At 56.1% G+C, this 16834-nt stretch overlaps 2 protein-coding genes across 3 annotated transcripts; one reads left to right on the top strand and one right to left on the bottom strand.

Annotated features, from left to right (window-relative positions):
- The first annotated feature begins 193 nt into the window (after positions 1 to 193).
- ECI1 (enoyl-CoA delta isomerase 1) lies at positions 194 to 12971 on the top strand. Its single transcript, XM_079120374.1, has 7 exons — positions 194 to 311; positions 434 to 532; positions 6743 to 6870; positions 9777 to 9923; positions 10761 to 10882; positions 10974 to 11152; positions 12511 to 12971. Exons 1-7 carry the CDS (start codon positions 260 to 262, stop codon positions 12675 to 12677), a joined length of 894 nt encoding a protein of 297 aa, XP_078976500.1. The 5' UTR covers positions 194 to 259; the 3' UTR covers positions 12678 to 12971.
- A 946-nt stretch (positions 12972 to 13917) lies between these two features.
- On the bottom strand, positions 13918 to 16739 carry DNASE1L2 (deoxyribonuclease 1 like 2). Of its 2 annotated transcripts, none has more exons than XR_013760635.1 (7): positions 15597 to 15878; positions 15418 to 15506; positions 15250 to 15333; positions 15069 to 15169; positions 14867 to 14979; positions 14525 to 14745; positions 13918 to 14165 (listed from the first exon to the last, which is right to left on the bottom strand). XR_013760635.1 is itself a non-coding variant. In XM_079120357.1 (7 exons), exons 1-7 carry the CDS (start codon positions 15738 to 15740, stop codon positions 14112 to 14114), a joined length of 837 nt encoding a protein of 278 aa, XP_078976483.1. In that variant the 5' UTR covers positions 15741 to 16739; the 3' UTR covers positions 13919 to 14111. The 2 variants fall into 2 exon arrangements, 1 of the variants encoding a protein (XP_078976483.1); XM_079120357.1 differs by having other exon boundaries at positions 13919 to 14165; positions 14525 to 14776; positions 15597 to 16739.
- Positions 16740 to 16834: the final 95 nt, after the last annotated feature.

Genomic DNA, 16834 nt, shown 5'->3' with positions numbered 1-16834 from the left:
GGGGTGTTCTCACCGCCCTGCTGCTGCGGACGTGGCCACGGGAGGGAGTGGGCACGCCTGGAGATGGCGATGAAAGCAAGGGCCGCACTGCGCCGGCCTGCGCAGCCCGGACGGCCGGCTCGCCCGCCGCCTCGGTGTCCGCGCCAGGCGGAGGTCCGGCGCCGGGTCTGGCGCGCGGCGGGCGGGGCGGGGCCGCCGGGAGGAGGGGCCGCGGCCGGAGGCTGGGCCTCGCGCGGCGCCGCGACCCCGGCCAGTCAAGATGGCGCTGGCAGCGGGAAGGCGCGTCCCTGCGCGCGCCCTGCTCCGCGCGGGTAAGTGCGGGGGCGGCCGCGGGGCGGGGCGGGGCTGGGTCCGGCCGGGTCGGGCCGAGTCGGGCCGGGCCGGGCGGAGCGGGCGGGTGGGCGGGCGCTCACCGACCCGCGCTTCTCCGCAGGGGCCCGACTCGGGCGCACGCAGGCGACGGCTGGCGGCGGGGACGGCGCGCGGCGCTTCGCGAACCACCGGGTGCTGGTGGAGCCGGACGCGGCCGCAGGTGAGGAGCGGGCGGGCCGGGTCGCCCTTCCCGGCGACCTGCTGCGGGCGCGGGGCGGAAGCCGCAGCGCGCCGCCGAGCCCGAGCCGCGCCCCGAGCGCCCTCTGAAATGCCGATGGCGTGCACGCTGGCCAGTTTCCAGAAGCGCCGAGGCGAAGACCAGCGCCAGCGTTTTCTGTTAGGGCTTCCACGCCAAGGATTTACGTGGTCCTGTTCGTCGTGAGAGCGAAAGCGTTTGGGTTTTTAAAGTTTGGGGGTGTGATCTGTTAGCCAAACTCCTAGTTGAGAGTGGTTGGAAGTATTAAGATGGAATATTTTCACTTTTCTTAAAACTCAAACCTGGCACAAAACTCGGCAAGCTTTTTGCTGATTAAAACAGGAGCCACAAGTGGGATCACTCTACCTGCGTCAGGACACTTTGGAAGACTCCAGCAGGATACAGAAAGCACTTTGGAAAGAGAAAGGCTTTCCCTTTAGAGAGGAGGCAGAGCTGGGCACAGAACAGACTGGCAAAGTTTCACAGGTAGGACAGGCTGCAGCCCTGACGGGGTCTCTGTGGAAAACCACCTCCTGCCAAGTAGGCCGCAGCCCTGGCCCGCACGGAAGCAGCAGCAAGGTCAAGGCCCCTGTTCCCTGACCCTGTGCTTCCCAGGTTCTCGTGTCCCGCAGTTGGGACTGCCTTAGGTTAAGAGAGGCCTTAGGTGTAAGTCCAGCTGGGAGTCCAACAGAAGGACCATTTCTGTGACAGATCTGAATATATCACAAAAGTGCAGAAAGGCATGTTATAAAAGAATGGATAGCAGCAGCTGCAGAGCATTGTGAGGCCACTAGATTATACATTTTTAAGTGGTCAAAATTTTAGACTGTATAAATATGTCTGTAGTAAAAAAGAAAAGGTGTTGGTGAAATAACAAAATTTTTAAAACCTTTTTTCACTGGGTATGGTGGCCACACCTGTACTCCCAGGAGGCTAAGGCAGGAGGACCTTTTGGCCAACCTGAGCAATTTTTTGAGACTTGGTCTCAAAAAAAAAAAAAAAAAAAAAAAAAGTGCTGGGGAGGTAGCTCAGTGGTAAAGCACCCCTGGGTTAGATGCCCAGGAAGTCAAAAAATAGAACTGGGGCGGGGGGCCACATGCATTTTTGCTTTTGGTTCAAAGACTAAATAGAAAATTCCATAATGGAAAATGCTTCGTTTTAGCTCATACTTTTTAACTCCATTGATCTTCAAAATAAACATCCTAAAGTATAAGCAGTGAGAGGTAATGTGAACTTCACAGACACAGAAAATGAACAACTTTCTTTCAGTCTTGGTGAAAGTCCTTTTGCTGGACACTCAGTAGTTGCAAACAGAATTCATCCTGCAGAAAAAAGAGCTCCTTGGCCTTTCCACCATTTCCACAACATGGTGTGGCAGGGGAGTTTAAGATTGACTCTCCCCTGAAAAAAAAAGGAAGAAAGCAGCCAAAAGACGAGGGTGTGGGAGGGTGAGCCAGATCTGGGAAGCCACAGCACTCAACCAGCTCAAGCTTCCCTCTTCAGTTCACTGTTGGGGCCGGGCATAGCTCTGTGTGGTGGAGCACTGGCCTGGCATTCTCGAGGGCATGGATGCAAAGATCTATATCACACAGACTGAGTGGGCAGCTGGCCCACCTTGCTGACGTATATAGAAAATTTAAAGAGATGCCCATCTCTAGGTGCTCCGAGATAAGTTCCAAATGCTTTCTCCCTCTGCCACGTGAGAGCCTGCCAACATCAGTGTCTTAGTGTGACAGAAAGTAGAGTTGCAGGTCAGCCAGACCTGGTTCAGTTCCCACTAACAGAAAAACCAGATGTTGTGAAATGGACATGCCAAGATTCCTTTTTCCTTCAGAGCAACTCTCTAGGCTTGGAAAAAGTAATGGGACAAACTGGCTTTAAAAATGTTTTTAACCAGGTGCAGTGGCATGCACCTATAAGTTTAGGAATCTGAGCCAGGAGGATCACAAGTTTGAGGCAGCCTCAGCAACTTAGCAAGGCCCTTAAGCAACTTAGTGCGAATCAAAATAAAAAGGCTGAGGATGGGTCTCTGTAGTTAAGCACCCCTGGATTCAATCCCTTGTATCAACCCCCCCCCAAAAAAAGAGAGTTTTTAAGTGCTGTATTGAAGCTGATCTAAATTCTGTTGACCCTGTCATTCAAGAAGCATTTGTCTGTTACCTGCCCTGTGCCAGGATGTGGTGGTGTGGTTACTTGCCACATGATGGCAGAGTTCTTAGCTCGTGTTCACCTTTGGCCTCTTTACCTTTACCCCCAGCATTGGATATCCTACCTAGCTTCAGAGTCCGTTTCAGAAACTTCCCTCCCAACCAAGTTTGGGGTGCTCCTTTCTTTTTGTATGCCTTTAGCCCGGTCATAATTACTTCTTCCTCATAAATCCAAGGTTCCAAAAGAGCCCATTTGCCACCAAGACTTAGTTTCCATTCCCAGAGGAAAGTCTGTGTTGACAAACCAGAGACAGAAATGCCCCTGAGACGAGTGGCAGTATCTCGGGAGCTGAGGGCCTGCCCTTGGGGCAGGAAGTGAGCACAGATGACAGCCATTACTGCCACATTGTCCCATGGTGGGGGTCAGGACAGGCCCTTGTCCCTCCTGCTCTCCCTGCTGTTGGCAAATGAGGCCAAACATCTGACCCCCGATTTCAGTCCCCATCCCAGGTGAGTGTGAACCAAGCCCCCGCTAGTGTTTCTGCTTACACTTCTGGCCCTCAGGTTTTTCCTGTCACTCCTCAAGGAACTGAGGCTGTGTTCCAGGAGGACTCAGGACTTACTTGCAAAGAACAGCTCAAGGAGGGATGAGGCATGTTGATGGAGTACAAACCAGGCAGGTGGACCACAGCTGGGGAGAGCAGCACAGATGAGCTGAGACCCACTGTCCTTCCACACAAGGTCGGAGTCCTGGCCCGGTTCCCTGGTGACCTTCAGTGACCCTTGGCGTTCTGGAAGCTGGAGTGGAACATGAACAGGCGCTTGGTCCCTGCCCAGAGCGGAAGTGACAGGCGGCCGGATGGTGTTAGATTAGATTTCAGGATAAATTTTCAATTTATCTTCTAACTGGAGACCTTGCCAGAGAGCTGTGTCTGCATTGGGGTGGGGCTCCCCTAAACAGGTGAATGTCTCAAAGGGGCCAGACTACAGCACCTACCCATGGGTTCACATAAGGGTGCACTCACTCGTGGGAGCCTGAGGCATGTCGTCCTCACAGACAAGGTGCGCCCAGGCCCCCAGGGCTGCTTGGCACCGAAGCCTGCGACTGCCTTGTCCTGGGGCGGCAAGCACACAGTGCCAAAAACTAAGAAGCTCGAGTGACCAGACACGTATTCTCACAGCTCTGGAGTCCAGAAGTCCAAAGTCAGAGTGGCAGAAGACACATCCCTCTGGGACTCCCTGGGAGTCCTTCGCCCCTTCTGGTGCTGCTGCAGTCCTTGCCACAGTTCCTTGGCTTCTGTCGCTGCCACTGCGGCCATGCTTTCCCGTGGTCGTCTTGTATTCTCTACAGGGACACCGTCCTGTTGAACTGGGGCCTGACTAGCTAACAGCAGTGACATCCACCAAGACCCTATGTCCTAATAAGGTCACATCCACAGGTAGCAGTTGATCAGACCTCAGCACAAGGACAGTTCAGCCCAGAGCAGCTCTGAAGGAGGCTGTGGGGAGACCACCCAGAGGGCCTGGGTCCTCCTTCCTTAGCTCTCCCCAGCCCCCGGGAGTGGCTGCAGCCTCTGGTTCTTTTGTCCTCTGCATTGCTCATCTTTCCATTTTAAGCCATGTTCCTGAGATGTTGGGCAGGGGCCAACTTGGAACAGAACGCAGTGCGAACATCATCTCTCCTTCCCTGTTCTGAGTTCACGCACAACTCCCAGTCTCCACAAAAGCTTCGTGAATCTGCACACCACAGAACTTGGGGCAGAAGAAAGAACCTTGCTGTCCCTGTGGTTTGCAGAAGGTCATTGAGCGTTCTGGTGTTTTCCCTCAGCACACCAGGTTCAGGAGTGGCCAGTCAGCAATCACCGCCAGGAATCCAGTTCCTTTTGTTGTTGTTGTTGCTGTTGTTGTTACTGGGGACTGAACCCAGGCCTCTTAGTCACTGAGCCACATCCCAGCCCTTCTTATTTTTTATTTGGAGACAAGGTCTTGCTGAGTTGCTCAGGCTGGTCATGCGTCTGTGGTCCTCCTGCCTCAGCGCCCTGAGTGGTGGGACTTGTAGGCACGCACCACTGCACCTGGCAGTGTTTTTACAGTTTTGTTTCTGGTTGTTTCTCAAGTTTTTTTCTTGGTCCTCATGAAAGGAAAGCAGAACACTGCGTTTTAAATACTAAAACATGAGGACAACACAGTATGCTAACAGCAAGGTCTTTGCTCTAGGATGGGTGGGGCCAGTCCCTACCTCACACCTTGCTTTTGTGGGGCTCATCCACATGCCTGCGTGTTCCCATCTCCCAGCAAGCTCAGGTGAGGCTCAGTGCTTGTCCTCCCAGAGCAGCAGAACTCCCCAGAAGGCATTGCCAGCAGGCAGCACAGCCAAGCCACACCAGGGAGGCCCCACGGACCAGGATGCAAGCCTGTAGGGTGCACACGCTCTGGGCAGGGATGGGCCTGAAAGGGAGGTGGAGGTGGAAGGGCCACAGGCCCTGTGGGTTCCTCGTAGGGTGAGGGACTTGATAGACAAGTCCGCGTTGAAGCACACTTTGCCCCTGCGTAGCAGGGACAGGGCCTGGGTGCTTTGAACCTGCCCCAGCGCCTCCCAGTCAGCCACCCTCAGTGGAAGTGGAAGTTACTTGCAGAGATGTGCTTCATGTCCTCTCTTCTCACTGAGTTCCACCTTCCTGGGGTCCCTGACCCCTGCAGCACACAATGACCAAGAATGGCGGGGACTGGGCCTGTAGTCCTAATGGTGAGGACTGTCCCTTCTCCCTGCCTCAGGACTGGATGTGTCATTCATGTCCAGTACACAGTTGGTCTGTCTGTGACCACAGACAGGTGTCTGACACAGGTGTCCAGGACCCAAGGAGGAGAGGCAGCTCGCAGAACCTTCGTCCTCAGGGTACTGAAGACAGCATGCAGGGGACTTGAGGTCCTGTTCATATATGAAAACCCAGTTTAGCCAGGTGTGATTCCAGCCACTGGGAGGCTGAGGCAGGAGGGTCACAAGTTCCAGGCCAGGCTCAGCAATTTAGCAAGGCCCTAAGCAGCTTAGACCCTGTCTCAAATTAAAAATAAAAAGAATGGGGATGTGGCCTAATGCTAAAGCACCCCTGGGTTCAATCCCCAGTACTGCAGACAACTGTAGCTTGGTTTGGCAGAAATTTCCAGTGTGATCCAGCAATTTCGTGTTTAAGCATATATCCAAGAGAAGTGCAAACAGGCGTTTTTAAATAAAGTGTTCATCACAGCATTGTTCAATAGCCAAAAGAAGGGATCAGCTGACTGGGCACAGTGGCACACGCCTGTAATTCCAGCGGCTCAGGAGGCTGAGGCAGGAAGTTCAAAGCCAGCCTCAGCAATGGCAAGGTGCTAATCAACTCAGTGAGACCCTGTCTCAATAAAATACAAAATCGGGTTGGGGATGTGGCTCGGTGACTGAGTGCCCCTGAGTTCAATCCCCAGGACCAAAAAAAAAGAAAGTGGGGAGCAACCCAAGTGCCAAGTGCCTGTCAGCGGTGAATAAGCAAGGTGTGCTCTTGCCACACAATGGCGTGTTCCTCAAGTTCAAACAGTAAGCAGCTGTGGTTGCGCACTCAGAGGATCCCAGCTACTCTGGAGGCTGAGGCAGGAGGACAGAAAGTGTCAACCCAGCCTGGAGTTACCGGCATGGGCTACTGTGCCTGGCACACCTGTTTTTAATACCTCACGGGCTGGGGTTGTGGCTCAGTGGTAGAGCACTCACCTAGCACACGGGAGGTCTTGGGTTCGATCCTCAGCGCCACATATAAATAAATAAGGATATTAGGTCCACCTGCAACTTAAAGAGAGAGAGCGAGGGCTGGGGAGATAGCTCAGTTGGTAGAGTGCTTGCCTTGCAAGCACAAGGCCCTGGGTTCAATCCCCAGCACCACCAAGGTAAAAAAAACAGTCTTTAAAAAAACAAAAAAAACAACCTCAGACCCGTGGCCGGGCCGAGACTGCGACCCGTCAGAAGTGCTGGTGTGAGGCTCCCCTTCTTTCTTTAAACCAGGGGTTGCTGTAATGAAGCTGAGGAACCCTCCGGTGAACAGCCTCAGCCTGGAGCTTCTGACAGAGCTTGTCATTGGCCTGGAGAAGCTGGAGAATGACAAGACCTTCCGCGGCGTCATCTTGACATCGGTAGGTACTCGTCCAGGGCCCATGTCCTCCAGGCCTAGGGGAACTGAGAGGTTGGACCCCCACTGCCACTTTGAGGGGTCTCCAGGGAGCCTGAGACCCGATGATGCCCGTTGCCCAGGCAGGTCGTGTCTGAAGGCAGGACAGACTTGCAGACCACTTGCCAGGCCCACGCGGCACAGCCGGGGGTGGTGGGGAGCCTGGTGCTCAGCAGCTGGGCCAGAGCCCCGTGAGCCCGAGAGGCTCCTGCAGGGGCAGCCTGGTGCTCACACTGCTTCACGAGAGAGCGGCCCTGAGCTAACTTGGTGCCAGGCCACTGGCAGGTGAGCTCTGAGAGCCACGTGTTCTCTTTGGTGGGTCTCAGCTTGTACCCTCAGAGGAGGGCATCTGAATCCTCGAGGGAAGCCCAGCGTTGCCTCCAAGTGTGTGCACAGATGACCCAGGAATGGCATCCGTGGAAACTGTCACTAAGGCTGGGGGGGCCCACGAGAGGCGGTGTGCAGGGGCTGAAGCAGTCCACTGAGGCCTGACTGGCTGCACTGGGCGCCTTACTGGGGGATGTCATGCTCCTGTGTGGTGCCAGGACAGGAGTCAGAGCATGGAACCACTAGAGCCACCTTTCAGATTAAGAGGCAGACAGCTCAAGTGTCCCCCAGTTAGTGCACTGTGGCACAGAGCCCAGGCCAGCAACCACTGGACTTTTTTCTCAGCCCTGTGGTTGGGAAAGGTGCAGGAAGCAGATAGCCTGGCGGCACCACCTTCTTCAGCTCTCACGCTGTCCTGCGCAGAGCCACTCTTGTCACCGCTCCTGAGGGTCCGGCTTCCCTTAGCAGGGGACCTTTCCCACTGAGAAAAGGCCTGCAGAGGTCCCTGGGCCGCCCGACACATGCGCCTGTGGCCGGAGCTGCAGAGCGAGAGCGCCCTCTGGCTGTGGAGCAGAGGCTGCTCGGTGCTCTGGAGCTCTTGAGGTGGAGCATGGGGCTGTGGACACTCCAGGGAGCCACTGGGTGGGGTGGCACACGCCTGTGATCCCAGTGACCTCGGAGGCTGGGCAAGAAGGCCAAGTGTTCACAGCCAGCTTGGGGATCTTCGTGAGGCCTTCTCAGAAGGACTGGGGACATCGCTCAGCAGTAGAGTGCCCCTGGGCTCCATCCCCAGGAGGTTTCCCACAGTGCAGATAACCTCATTCCATGCATCATATCAGCACGACATTGTCTTTATTGTGCTCTAAAAACGAGAGCCCTGTCACCAAATGCAGGACCTTCTAAACGAAATAGGGGAGAGTGGGTGCACATGCTGTGCCTGCCACTCCTGTTCCCAAAGCCACCCTGGGCTGGAAGGAGGCCAGTGCACAGGTGTCGTGTGCATGGCATGAGTCCTGGCCCAAAGGGAGCACTCAGCTGACCACCTCGGAATGGCATGTCCTGTGACTGCAGTGAGGTGACATAAACAATAAGAATTTACCCTCCACGGTTCCAGAGGCCAGTAGTTCAAAATCATAGTGCCCGGAGGGTTGGTTTTCTCTGGAGGCTCCCGGAGAAGACCCTTGGCCTCCCTCCTAGCTCCGGTGGCTTCCGGCTTCCCCGACTTGGGGCAGTGTCACTCGGATGGCTCCTGCCTCACGTGGCTTCCCCTATGTTTCTGTGTCCAGATGCCCCTCTCTTTATGAGGATGCCTGTCACTGGAGTAGGACGCACCCTGATCTTGTCTGACCTCATCATAACTCGCTGGCATCCTGAAGACCCTGTTCCTCTCCCTCTTAGATGGCCCCCATTCTCCTTTGACTGTCTACTTTCCTAAATAAACCTCTGTTTAAAAAAAATAACAACAACAACAAAACCTATTTCCATAGAAGGCCATGTTCGAGGGTATTGTTTTCTTTTTGGTCCTGCCTTGTGGTTGTGATCCTTCTGCCTTGTCTCCTGTGCCATCTTCTGCGGCCAGCACGGGGTGTCTTGAGGGCTCCTGTACCAACTCCCATTAGAAGCAGCTGATTTAGTGTTTGAGTCACTGGTCTTTCATCTTTGTTGGGTCTTCTTAAGTCGTAGAAGTGCAGTACATTTCACGGGCGCAGGAGATCAGCCAGAGGTATCGAGTGCGCACACATGGCTCCTGATGAGTGGGCTGGCTCTGTGTGCTGCTGCCACCTCCGTTGGTGCCTCTGTCTCTGTCTCCCTGACGCCTGTCCAGCTCTGCTCCCGGGAGTTGGGGTGGGCAAGTCTTCCACCCCAGGAACTCCAGCCCACAGGAGGAGAACACATGGAGGGAAGTGGCAAGCCCTAGGGGAGCACCCGCGTAGGTTTCCCCTTCCCCAAGTTCTTCAGCCAATGCAGGATTCGGTGCAGACCCTGATGCGGTCCAGCCAGCAGCTCCCCTCCCACTCCCGGGTAGCTGTGTTGGGACCCCGGTCATCCTCCACTGGGGATGCCTTCTGGATCACTCTGCCCAGCACTTCCTGGGCCTTGCTTGATACTTTGGAGGTAAATCAAAACATGTGCCCTCTCCAGGGTCTGTCAGGAGCCCTGTGTGCCTGAGTTGCTCAGTCTGAACTACAGAGCTGGACCTGGGAGGTGAGCCCAGGTGCAGAGACGTGCTCGGACGTGCAGAGAACTGGATGTGCACAGGTATACAGACAGGCGTGCAGAAAGCCTGTGTGCCCAGGTGTGCACAGGCGTGTGCACAAGCCTGCAGAGAGCCGATAGACCTGCACCCCTGAGGCAGCCCCAGACCCCTGTTCTGTCTTTCCAGTTTGAAACTGGAAAGGGAAGAAGGTGCTGGAAAGCAGGAGCTGGGCCAGGGGAAATCAGGACTGTCCTTGCAGACCCCGTTCCAGGCTCCTTGGGCAGCATCTTACCACCTTGAGCATCACAGCCTGGCCCTGGTGGTGTGATGCTGGCCACTCCCCCCAGGACCGTCCTGGCGTCTTCTCAGCTGGCCTGGACCTGACGGAGATGTGTGGGAGGAACCCCGCCCACTATGCCGAGTACTGGAAGGCTGTGCAGGAGTTGTGGCTGCGGCTCTACCCGTCCAGCCTGGTGCTGGTTGCCGCCATCAATGTGAGTGCACCCATCTCACAGTGTCTTCCTGTGGCTCTGGGAGACCAACCTGGGGCGGGCGCTGATGCTGCCTGGGCCAGACAGACATGGAAGACCCACCTCCTGCAGGCTGGCTCTGGAGGGAGTGGCGGGCCAGATCTGCATTTTAGAAACATTGTTTGGCCTGTCCTGGGGAAGACAAGAGGCTGAGGAAGGGGACAGGGTCATCTGCAGGAACCAGTGTACTCTGAGGAGATGGTTGAGATCACCCAGCAGGAGGTAGAAGGAAGGAATGGAGGGAGAGGAAGCCTCAGGGTGAAGTGGTGAGGGGCACCTGCAGTAGGATATGGTGTGAATTGGGGGTTCCTGGGAAAAGAACTTGCTTTCCTAACCAGAGGATTAGGAAGAGTGACTTTTCTAGCAGGGCATAGTGGCGATCCCAACTATTTGAGAGGCTGAGGCAGGAGGATCACAAGTTTGAGGCCAGCTTGGGAAACTTAGACTGTTTCAAAGTAAAAGGGGCTGGAGGTGTAGGGAGTAGTCGGTGCTAGACTAGCATGTGGGAGGCCCTGGGTTCCATCTCCATTACCAAGAAGTTAACAAGTGTTTTTCTGGCCCCTGAAAACCTGAGCCCCTGCAGAAACCCTTGCTACCGAACCCCAAAGGGGCCAGTTTCTTCTCTTCATCGTGCACTTCCAAGCCAGATTGTTGATGCAGCACCCAAGGAGGGGGTGCTAGGACACCCTGTGAGCTCATGCCCACCCCAGACCCTTCCTGGGGTGTCCTGGGGCATCCTTGGTGGACATTTGGGACCAGCAGCACCTCCAGAGCCCTCAACTGCCTAGCCTCTCCTTGCAGGGAGCCTCCCCTGCTGGAGGTTGCTTGATGTCCCTCACCTGTGACTACCGCGTGCTGGCTGACAACCCCAAGTACGTCATAGGACTGAATGAGACCCTGCTGGGCATCGTCGCCCCTTTCTGGTAAGGCTGGGACTATACACACATTCCGCTTGACCCTGGGCCAAACCAACCCTCTTTGGAGCCCCAGAGTAAGCAGGCACCCCCATTCCAGGTTCAGAGACAGTCTTGTGAACACCATTGGGCACCGAGCCTCAGAGCGTGCCCTGCAGCTGGGGCTGCTCTTCTCGCCAGCAGAGGCCCTCCAGGTGGGCATGGTGGACCAGGTGGTGCCCGAAGACCAGGTGCAGAGCACGGCACTCTCAGTGATGAGCCGGTGGATGGCCATTCCAGGTGAGGACCATGGGGAGCCGTGCGCAGCTGCAGCATCCTCGCCAGGTGACCTATCCTGGTGAGACTAGTGTGTGCTGACAGCAGGCTGTGTTGGTGTCCTGGGGCTGCCGTGACACAGGACCAGTCTAAAATCAGAGTGCCATCAGAGCCCCCTGGGGGTACCGGTGCCTGTCCTCAGCTGAGATGCATTGCTCCAGTCTCCATCCCCTTCCTCATGTGCTTTCTCCCCTGTACCCCAGTCTCCTGCTCCCTTCTCTTCTCAGGGCATCTGCCATCAGATTAGGGCCTTCCCTGTGTCCAGGATGATTTCATCTCATTTTTTATTGACTTCTTTACTTTTTTTTTTTTTTTCTTTTTTTGGCAATGCTGGGGATGGAAGCCAGGGTCTCTCTTGTGTTAGGCAAGCCTTTACCCCTGAGCCACACCCCAGCCCTTCCATTTCATCTCAGTTATAGCTGCAAAGACTTTTTCCAAATAAGGTTACTTACAGGTTCTAGAGTGGTGGCAAGGACTTGGACACAATCTTTTTGGGGTCCCACTGCTATTCAACCCACTACAAAGACAGATGGAAACCTGCTAGTTTGTTTATAGGGCTGGTCGCCCCAACCACAGCATGAACAGGGGCCGACGCTTTGTCCGTGAAGAGCCAAGTAGGCAGTCAGCGTGCGAGGCGCGGGCCTGCGCTGGAGCAGCCCTGCAGCAGGTGGCCCCGGAGCAGGAGCTGATGCTGCCGGCTGGGCCCCAGGGAAACTGCAGGGACAGATGCTTGAGTGTCTCACACATCTGTTGTCACCAAACACCCTCTGTTTTTTTCCCTGGAATTTTAGACTGTAAAGACCATTCACATCTGTAGGAGCCACGGGGGCCTCTTCTCTTAGGAAGCCAGTTTGCCAGCTCCCAACACAAACAAGCGATTATTTAGTGACATGGAAAATATTCTCAGTAGAAAAATTCTTTGAAAATAACAGGCTAAAAAGCAATTTTTACAGTATCATCCTGTGTTTTAGAGAAATCAGCGGGAACAGGTGACTCACTTCTGTATTTTGGGGGCAGGGGGTGCCAGGGATTGAACCCAGAGGCACTTAACCACTGAGCCACATCCCTGTCCCTTTTTTTATTTTTTGAGACAGTTTCTCCTGGGTTGCTTAGGGCCTTGCTAAGTTGCTGAGGCTGGCTTTGAACTTGTGATCCTCCTGCCCTGCCTCCCTAGCCACTGGAATCACAGGCATGCGCTACCATGTGCAACTCATCTGCATTTTCCAAGTCTCTCTAGCAGAGTTTGTTTGAACACTTGTAGGAAGGCTAGGAACCCACTATCTCTGAAAGGGGGTTTTCACAGAGGATCCCATTTTCCTTAGACCACGCTCGGCAGCTGACCAAGATCATGATGCGAAAGGCCACGGTGGACCACATGATCAAACAGCGCGAGGCTGACCTCCAGAACTTTGTCAACTTCATCTCCAGAGACTCCATCCAGAAGTCCCTGCAGGTGTATTTAGAAAAACTCAAACAAAAGAAAGGCTAAGACGAGACTGCCACTCAGCCACCTGTGCCCTGTGGGGGCCACTGGTCCAGGGGATTTTAAACAGTGTATTTTTTATCTTAGAAGTCCTCTCAGCTCTTGTTTTCCTCATCTTGGAAAGTCCTGTTCCTGGTAGCCCTGCCACCACCCATGGCCACATTTCTGCCCGGTGGGCAGATAGGATCTGTACTTGAGAACTGAATGTCAGGTAGGCTGCTCAGGGGATTGGAAAAGGTCACACTGAGTATCCCCTTTCCCAAAGGAAAACTGTGAATAAAGTCCTCACGTTGTCCCATTCCTGGCCTTTGGCTGCCTGCTTGCTGGAGGCCTTCGAAGCCAGGTAGTCTCAGACCCCAGTGACCCACAGGACCACAAGAGAAAAGCTTTTGGCCACCATGCTTGTTCATTTGGATGGAGGGTCTGGACAAACTTGGGACAGACAAGGGACACATGGCTTATTCTGAGTCATGTGGTATTGCCAAGGTCCTGCACCTTTAGAAAGAACCAAATTCTCCAAACCCTTGAGACAAAAAGATTCTCCTCCCATACAATTCAGGCCCATCCCCAAGCCTTCCAGAAGCCTCTTCAGCTGCCTTCCACCCTTGGGGCTGCTTGTCTCTGCTCCTGAGGTGACACACACCCCGCACAGGCCCCGTCCTCCAGGTCCTTGCTAGTCCAGGACTCTGAGGACCTACGCAGGCTGTACCCAGGCAAGGTGTGCGTTCCCTGGGCAGGACCTTAGCCACAACTAACCAGCCCATCCTGAGGGGCTCCCAAAAGTTGCAGGGTAACGACTGGCTGGAGCACAGGACCAGCTTCCCTGATCTCCTCTGTAACACTGGGTAAAACAGGGCCTCTTGATTCAGATAAGGCTCCTGGCAGAAAGATGGGCAGAGCCCTGCTCTTAAATCAGAGGGCTCAGAAATGCTCACAGTGCAGGTTTTTGCAGTTTGCACAAAGGAAAGAAGAAGAGGGAACTTCCCTGAGCTGACTTCCAGGCCAACATGATTTGGAGGTGGCTAGTTTCTGCCAGGACATGAGGTGGGCAGGCCAGGCCGTCCCTATTCCCTAAGAGGGCAGAGATATGGACCTACCAGGCTATAGGCCCAAGGCTTGCAACCCAGAAGGACTGAGTCCTGAAAAATGACAGAGGCCTCAGAGTCAACCCAAGTGTGGTCCTGGCCCAGTGGCTTGTTTATTACACGTTCCAGGCACTGGCCGGGCACCCTTTGAGAGCACTCTACAACAGCCCTGTGAGGTAGGTGGTTAGCCCATCTTACACATGGGACACGGAGGCTCTGTAGTGTGACTGTGTCACCTGTTTACACCCAGCTGACCCTTCCTTGCATCCTTCTGCTACCCCAAATGATCCACAGTGGGGCTATTTCATGTGGCCCAAGTCTGCAGGTAATGTGCCCTAGCCTGGCCACAGGGCAGTCAGTGGGACTTGAGGGTCACCTCCACGGGAAAATGGTCACTGATGGCAAGAGCCTGAAAGAAGAGGGGACAGACCTTAAGCCGTCCTGCTGGGCAGCTGGTTCCTCACCCCGCCCCTGGGTGTAGCTCCCTGGGAGTCTGCACGTCACTACGTCTGCAGGGAGGGAGCCAGTGGGGCCCGGGTGTCCTCCCCTACTGCTGTTCCCAGACGGGTGGGGCACAGCTGGCCCCATATGGCAAAGGTGCTGGAGGCACTCGCTGAAGCCCTAGGGATCCTTGCTGTGAGTGCCCTTGTAGGGTGGGAGGTGCCAGCTGTAAACAGTCTGAAGCAGGAACAGATTGGCAGCCCCTCCGCACCGTGTGTGCCCGGTCTTCCAGGCCCCAGGGATGGGAACTGTCCCTGCCGCACTGACCTGGGCCTTGTCCAGTCCGAACTCCTCCTGGAAATCGTGCACAGAAGCCGACTGAGGCTTCAGGCTCCTGCGCAGGTGGGCGCCGCACACCACGATGCGATCGTAGGCGCAGTCTGAGTTGCCCACGGTGGTGTCGGCGCTGTCAGGGATGAGCCACCTGAAGATCTCGCTGCTGCGCAGGCGGATGGCCGCCCAGTCCTGGGCCCGCACGTAACTGCAGTCTGCATTGAAATCGCCCAGGAAAAGCATGTCCTGCGGGCGCCAAGCTGGGTCTGAGCCGCATGCCGCGGTCCAGGTTCCCAGAGCACGCCCACCGGACACGGGGCGGGGCGGAGGGCTTACGTCGGCACCCCACTTGTCGATCACGTCCAGGTACACGTCGTAGAGAGCGTCGATCTCCGCCACCGCCTGGTGCGGCGCAGCATGCAGCGGAATCAGCACTAGCTCCTTGGCAGCTGCGGGCGGGGGCGGGGGCGGGGGCGGTGTAAGAGGCTGGGAGAGGACGGACGGGACGGGATGGGCGTAGGGGCGGGGCTGGCCTTACCGGTGCCGGGGGCCGAGAACTTGACCACGAAAGGTTCCCGGCTGAAGGCATCCTCGGGGTCAGGGTACTGGTAAGTGTCCACAACCGACACGGCATCTTTCCTGGGAGCAGAGAACTGGCAGTCCGCTGAGCCGGCCACGTGGGCCCCGCACACCCGCCTCCCTGGAGCCCGCAAGCGCACCTGTAGATGAACAGGTACATTTCCTTGTACTGGTCCCGACCCAGAGGCTCGCTGCTCACAAAGCTGTACTCGTGCTTCGACACACTGTGGAGAGACAAGCCAGGTCCGGTCAAGGCATGGATCCTGTCCTTGCGACCCGGCGTCACGGGGCGGACCTGCCCACCGCACCTGTTGACCTGCTCCATGAGCACGGACACTGCGCTCAGATCGGGGTCGCGCACCTCCTGTACCAGCATGACATCGTAACCAGCCAGGATCTGGGGGAGGAGCCGGCAGGTGCAGAGTTGTAAGCGGCCAACTCGCCCACAAAGCCCAGCTGCAGCCCCGCCTCCAGCCCGGAACTTCACCTGCGCGATGACACTGCCACAGGCTGGGTCCGACACTTTGCTGTCACCAAAGCTCTGGATGTTGAAGGCTCCAATGCGCAGTGCTGCTGCTCCTGTGGCCCCCAGCGCCCAGAGCATTGCCAGCAGGACCCGGGGCCCGCCCATGGCACCAGGGGTGGGCTGGAAGGGACAGATGGGGTGGGCCAGTAACACACAGCAACCCACACCCAGCTATGGTCCAGCAGGGTCTGTGGCCCAGTGCTGGCCTGAGCAAAAGCATATTCAACTGCACTTTCCAGGTCCCCTCAGGATGCCTTCTTAGCCCCATGAACGTCTCCCACTGAATGGGGAAACTGAGGTCCCAATCAGGACCCCATTCTCATCCAGCCCCCAGTTCAACTCAACCTCAAAACTTACCTGGGATATGGATGAGAGGTGGTGTCAGAGGCTCAGGGGTCCTGATCCAAGGAGGGATCCAGGGTCCAGGCTGAGGGCCTGTGGCTGGCCCTGGACAGACTTGTCAGGTCTTGGTTGGCAACTGGCTCTGGCCCCAGGGCACTGGCTACTATTTGAGGCCCTAGTCCGGGAAGGGGCTGGGCTACACTGGGCCCCACCCCCTCCATGGAGTGGATGCTACAACTCCTGACTCTCATTCTCTTGGAGACCCCAGGAGAGCAAAAGAAAGGATCTGCCCTGAGCCAGCGGTAGTGCCCAGGTCTGTCCCAGAACCATCCCCAAAGCTCCTGACAGCCCCCCAAGGACAGCCTCAGGGCTGTAGTAGAGGGACAGCCACACCCATGGTCCAGGCTTGTTCTTGTCTCCACCTCCCCAGAAACTAGGTCACCCAGATTCTGCCTTCATGAGCCCCAAGAGGTTGGGAAAACAGGCAGAGCAATAAGAAAATATCAGCCCCATTCCTGGCCCAGCATCTCCTGCTGCTTGGTCAGCACCGTCTTCACCTCAGTGAAAAGCTGAGGCTTCTCGGTCCAACCTGAGGCTCCTGGATCTCTCAGCCTGATTCCCTTTCCGTGGCAGCCCTAGGTAGGAGGCTGGAAAGCAGCACCTGTCTCCTCCCCCTGCCCCAGGCCTGGGGAAGCTGGGATCACAGCACCAGGTGGGCAGGGCAGTGGCAGGAGGCTGCCCATCAACATACCAGAGACACCCACGCGCCACCAAGGTGCCGCCAGGGCTGGCAGGAGCCCCTGGGTTGCTGGCCAGGAACACAGGTCTAGAGGATGACCTGGGCAGTGGGGACCAGC

The sequence above is a fragment of the Sciurus vulgaris genome, assembly GCF_902686455.1.
Source record: "Sciurus vulgaris genome assembly, chromosome: 18".
Taxonomy (NCBI): domain Eukaryota; kingdom Metazoa; phylum Chordata; class Mammalia; order Rodentia; family Sciuridae; genus Sciurus; species Sciurus vulgaris.
The sequence above is the reverse complement of the archived record's forward strand: the minus strand, read 5'-3'. Positions and strand labels throughout refer to the sequence as shown.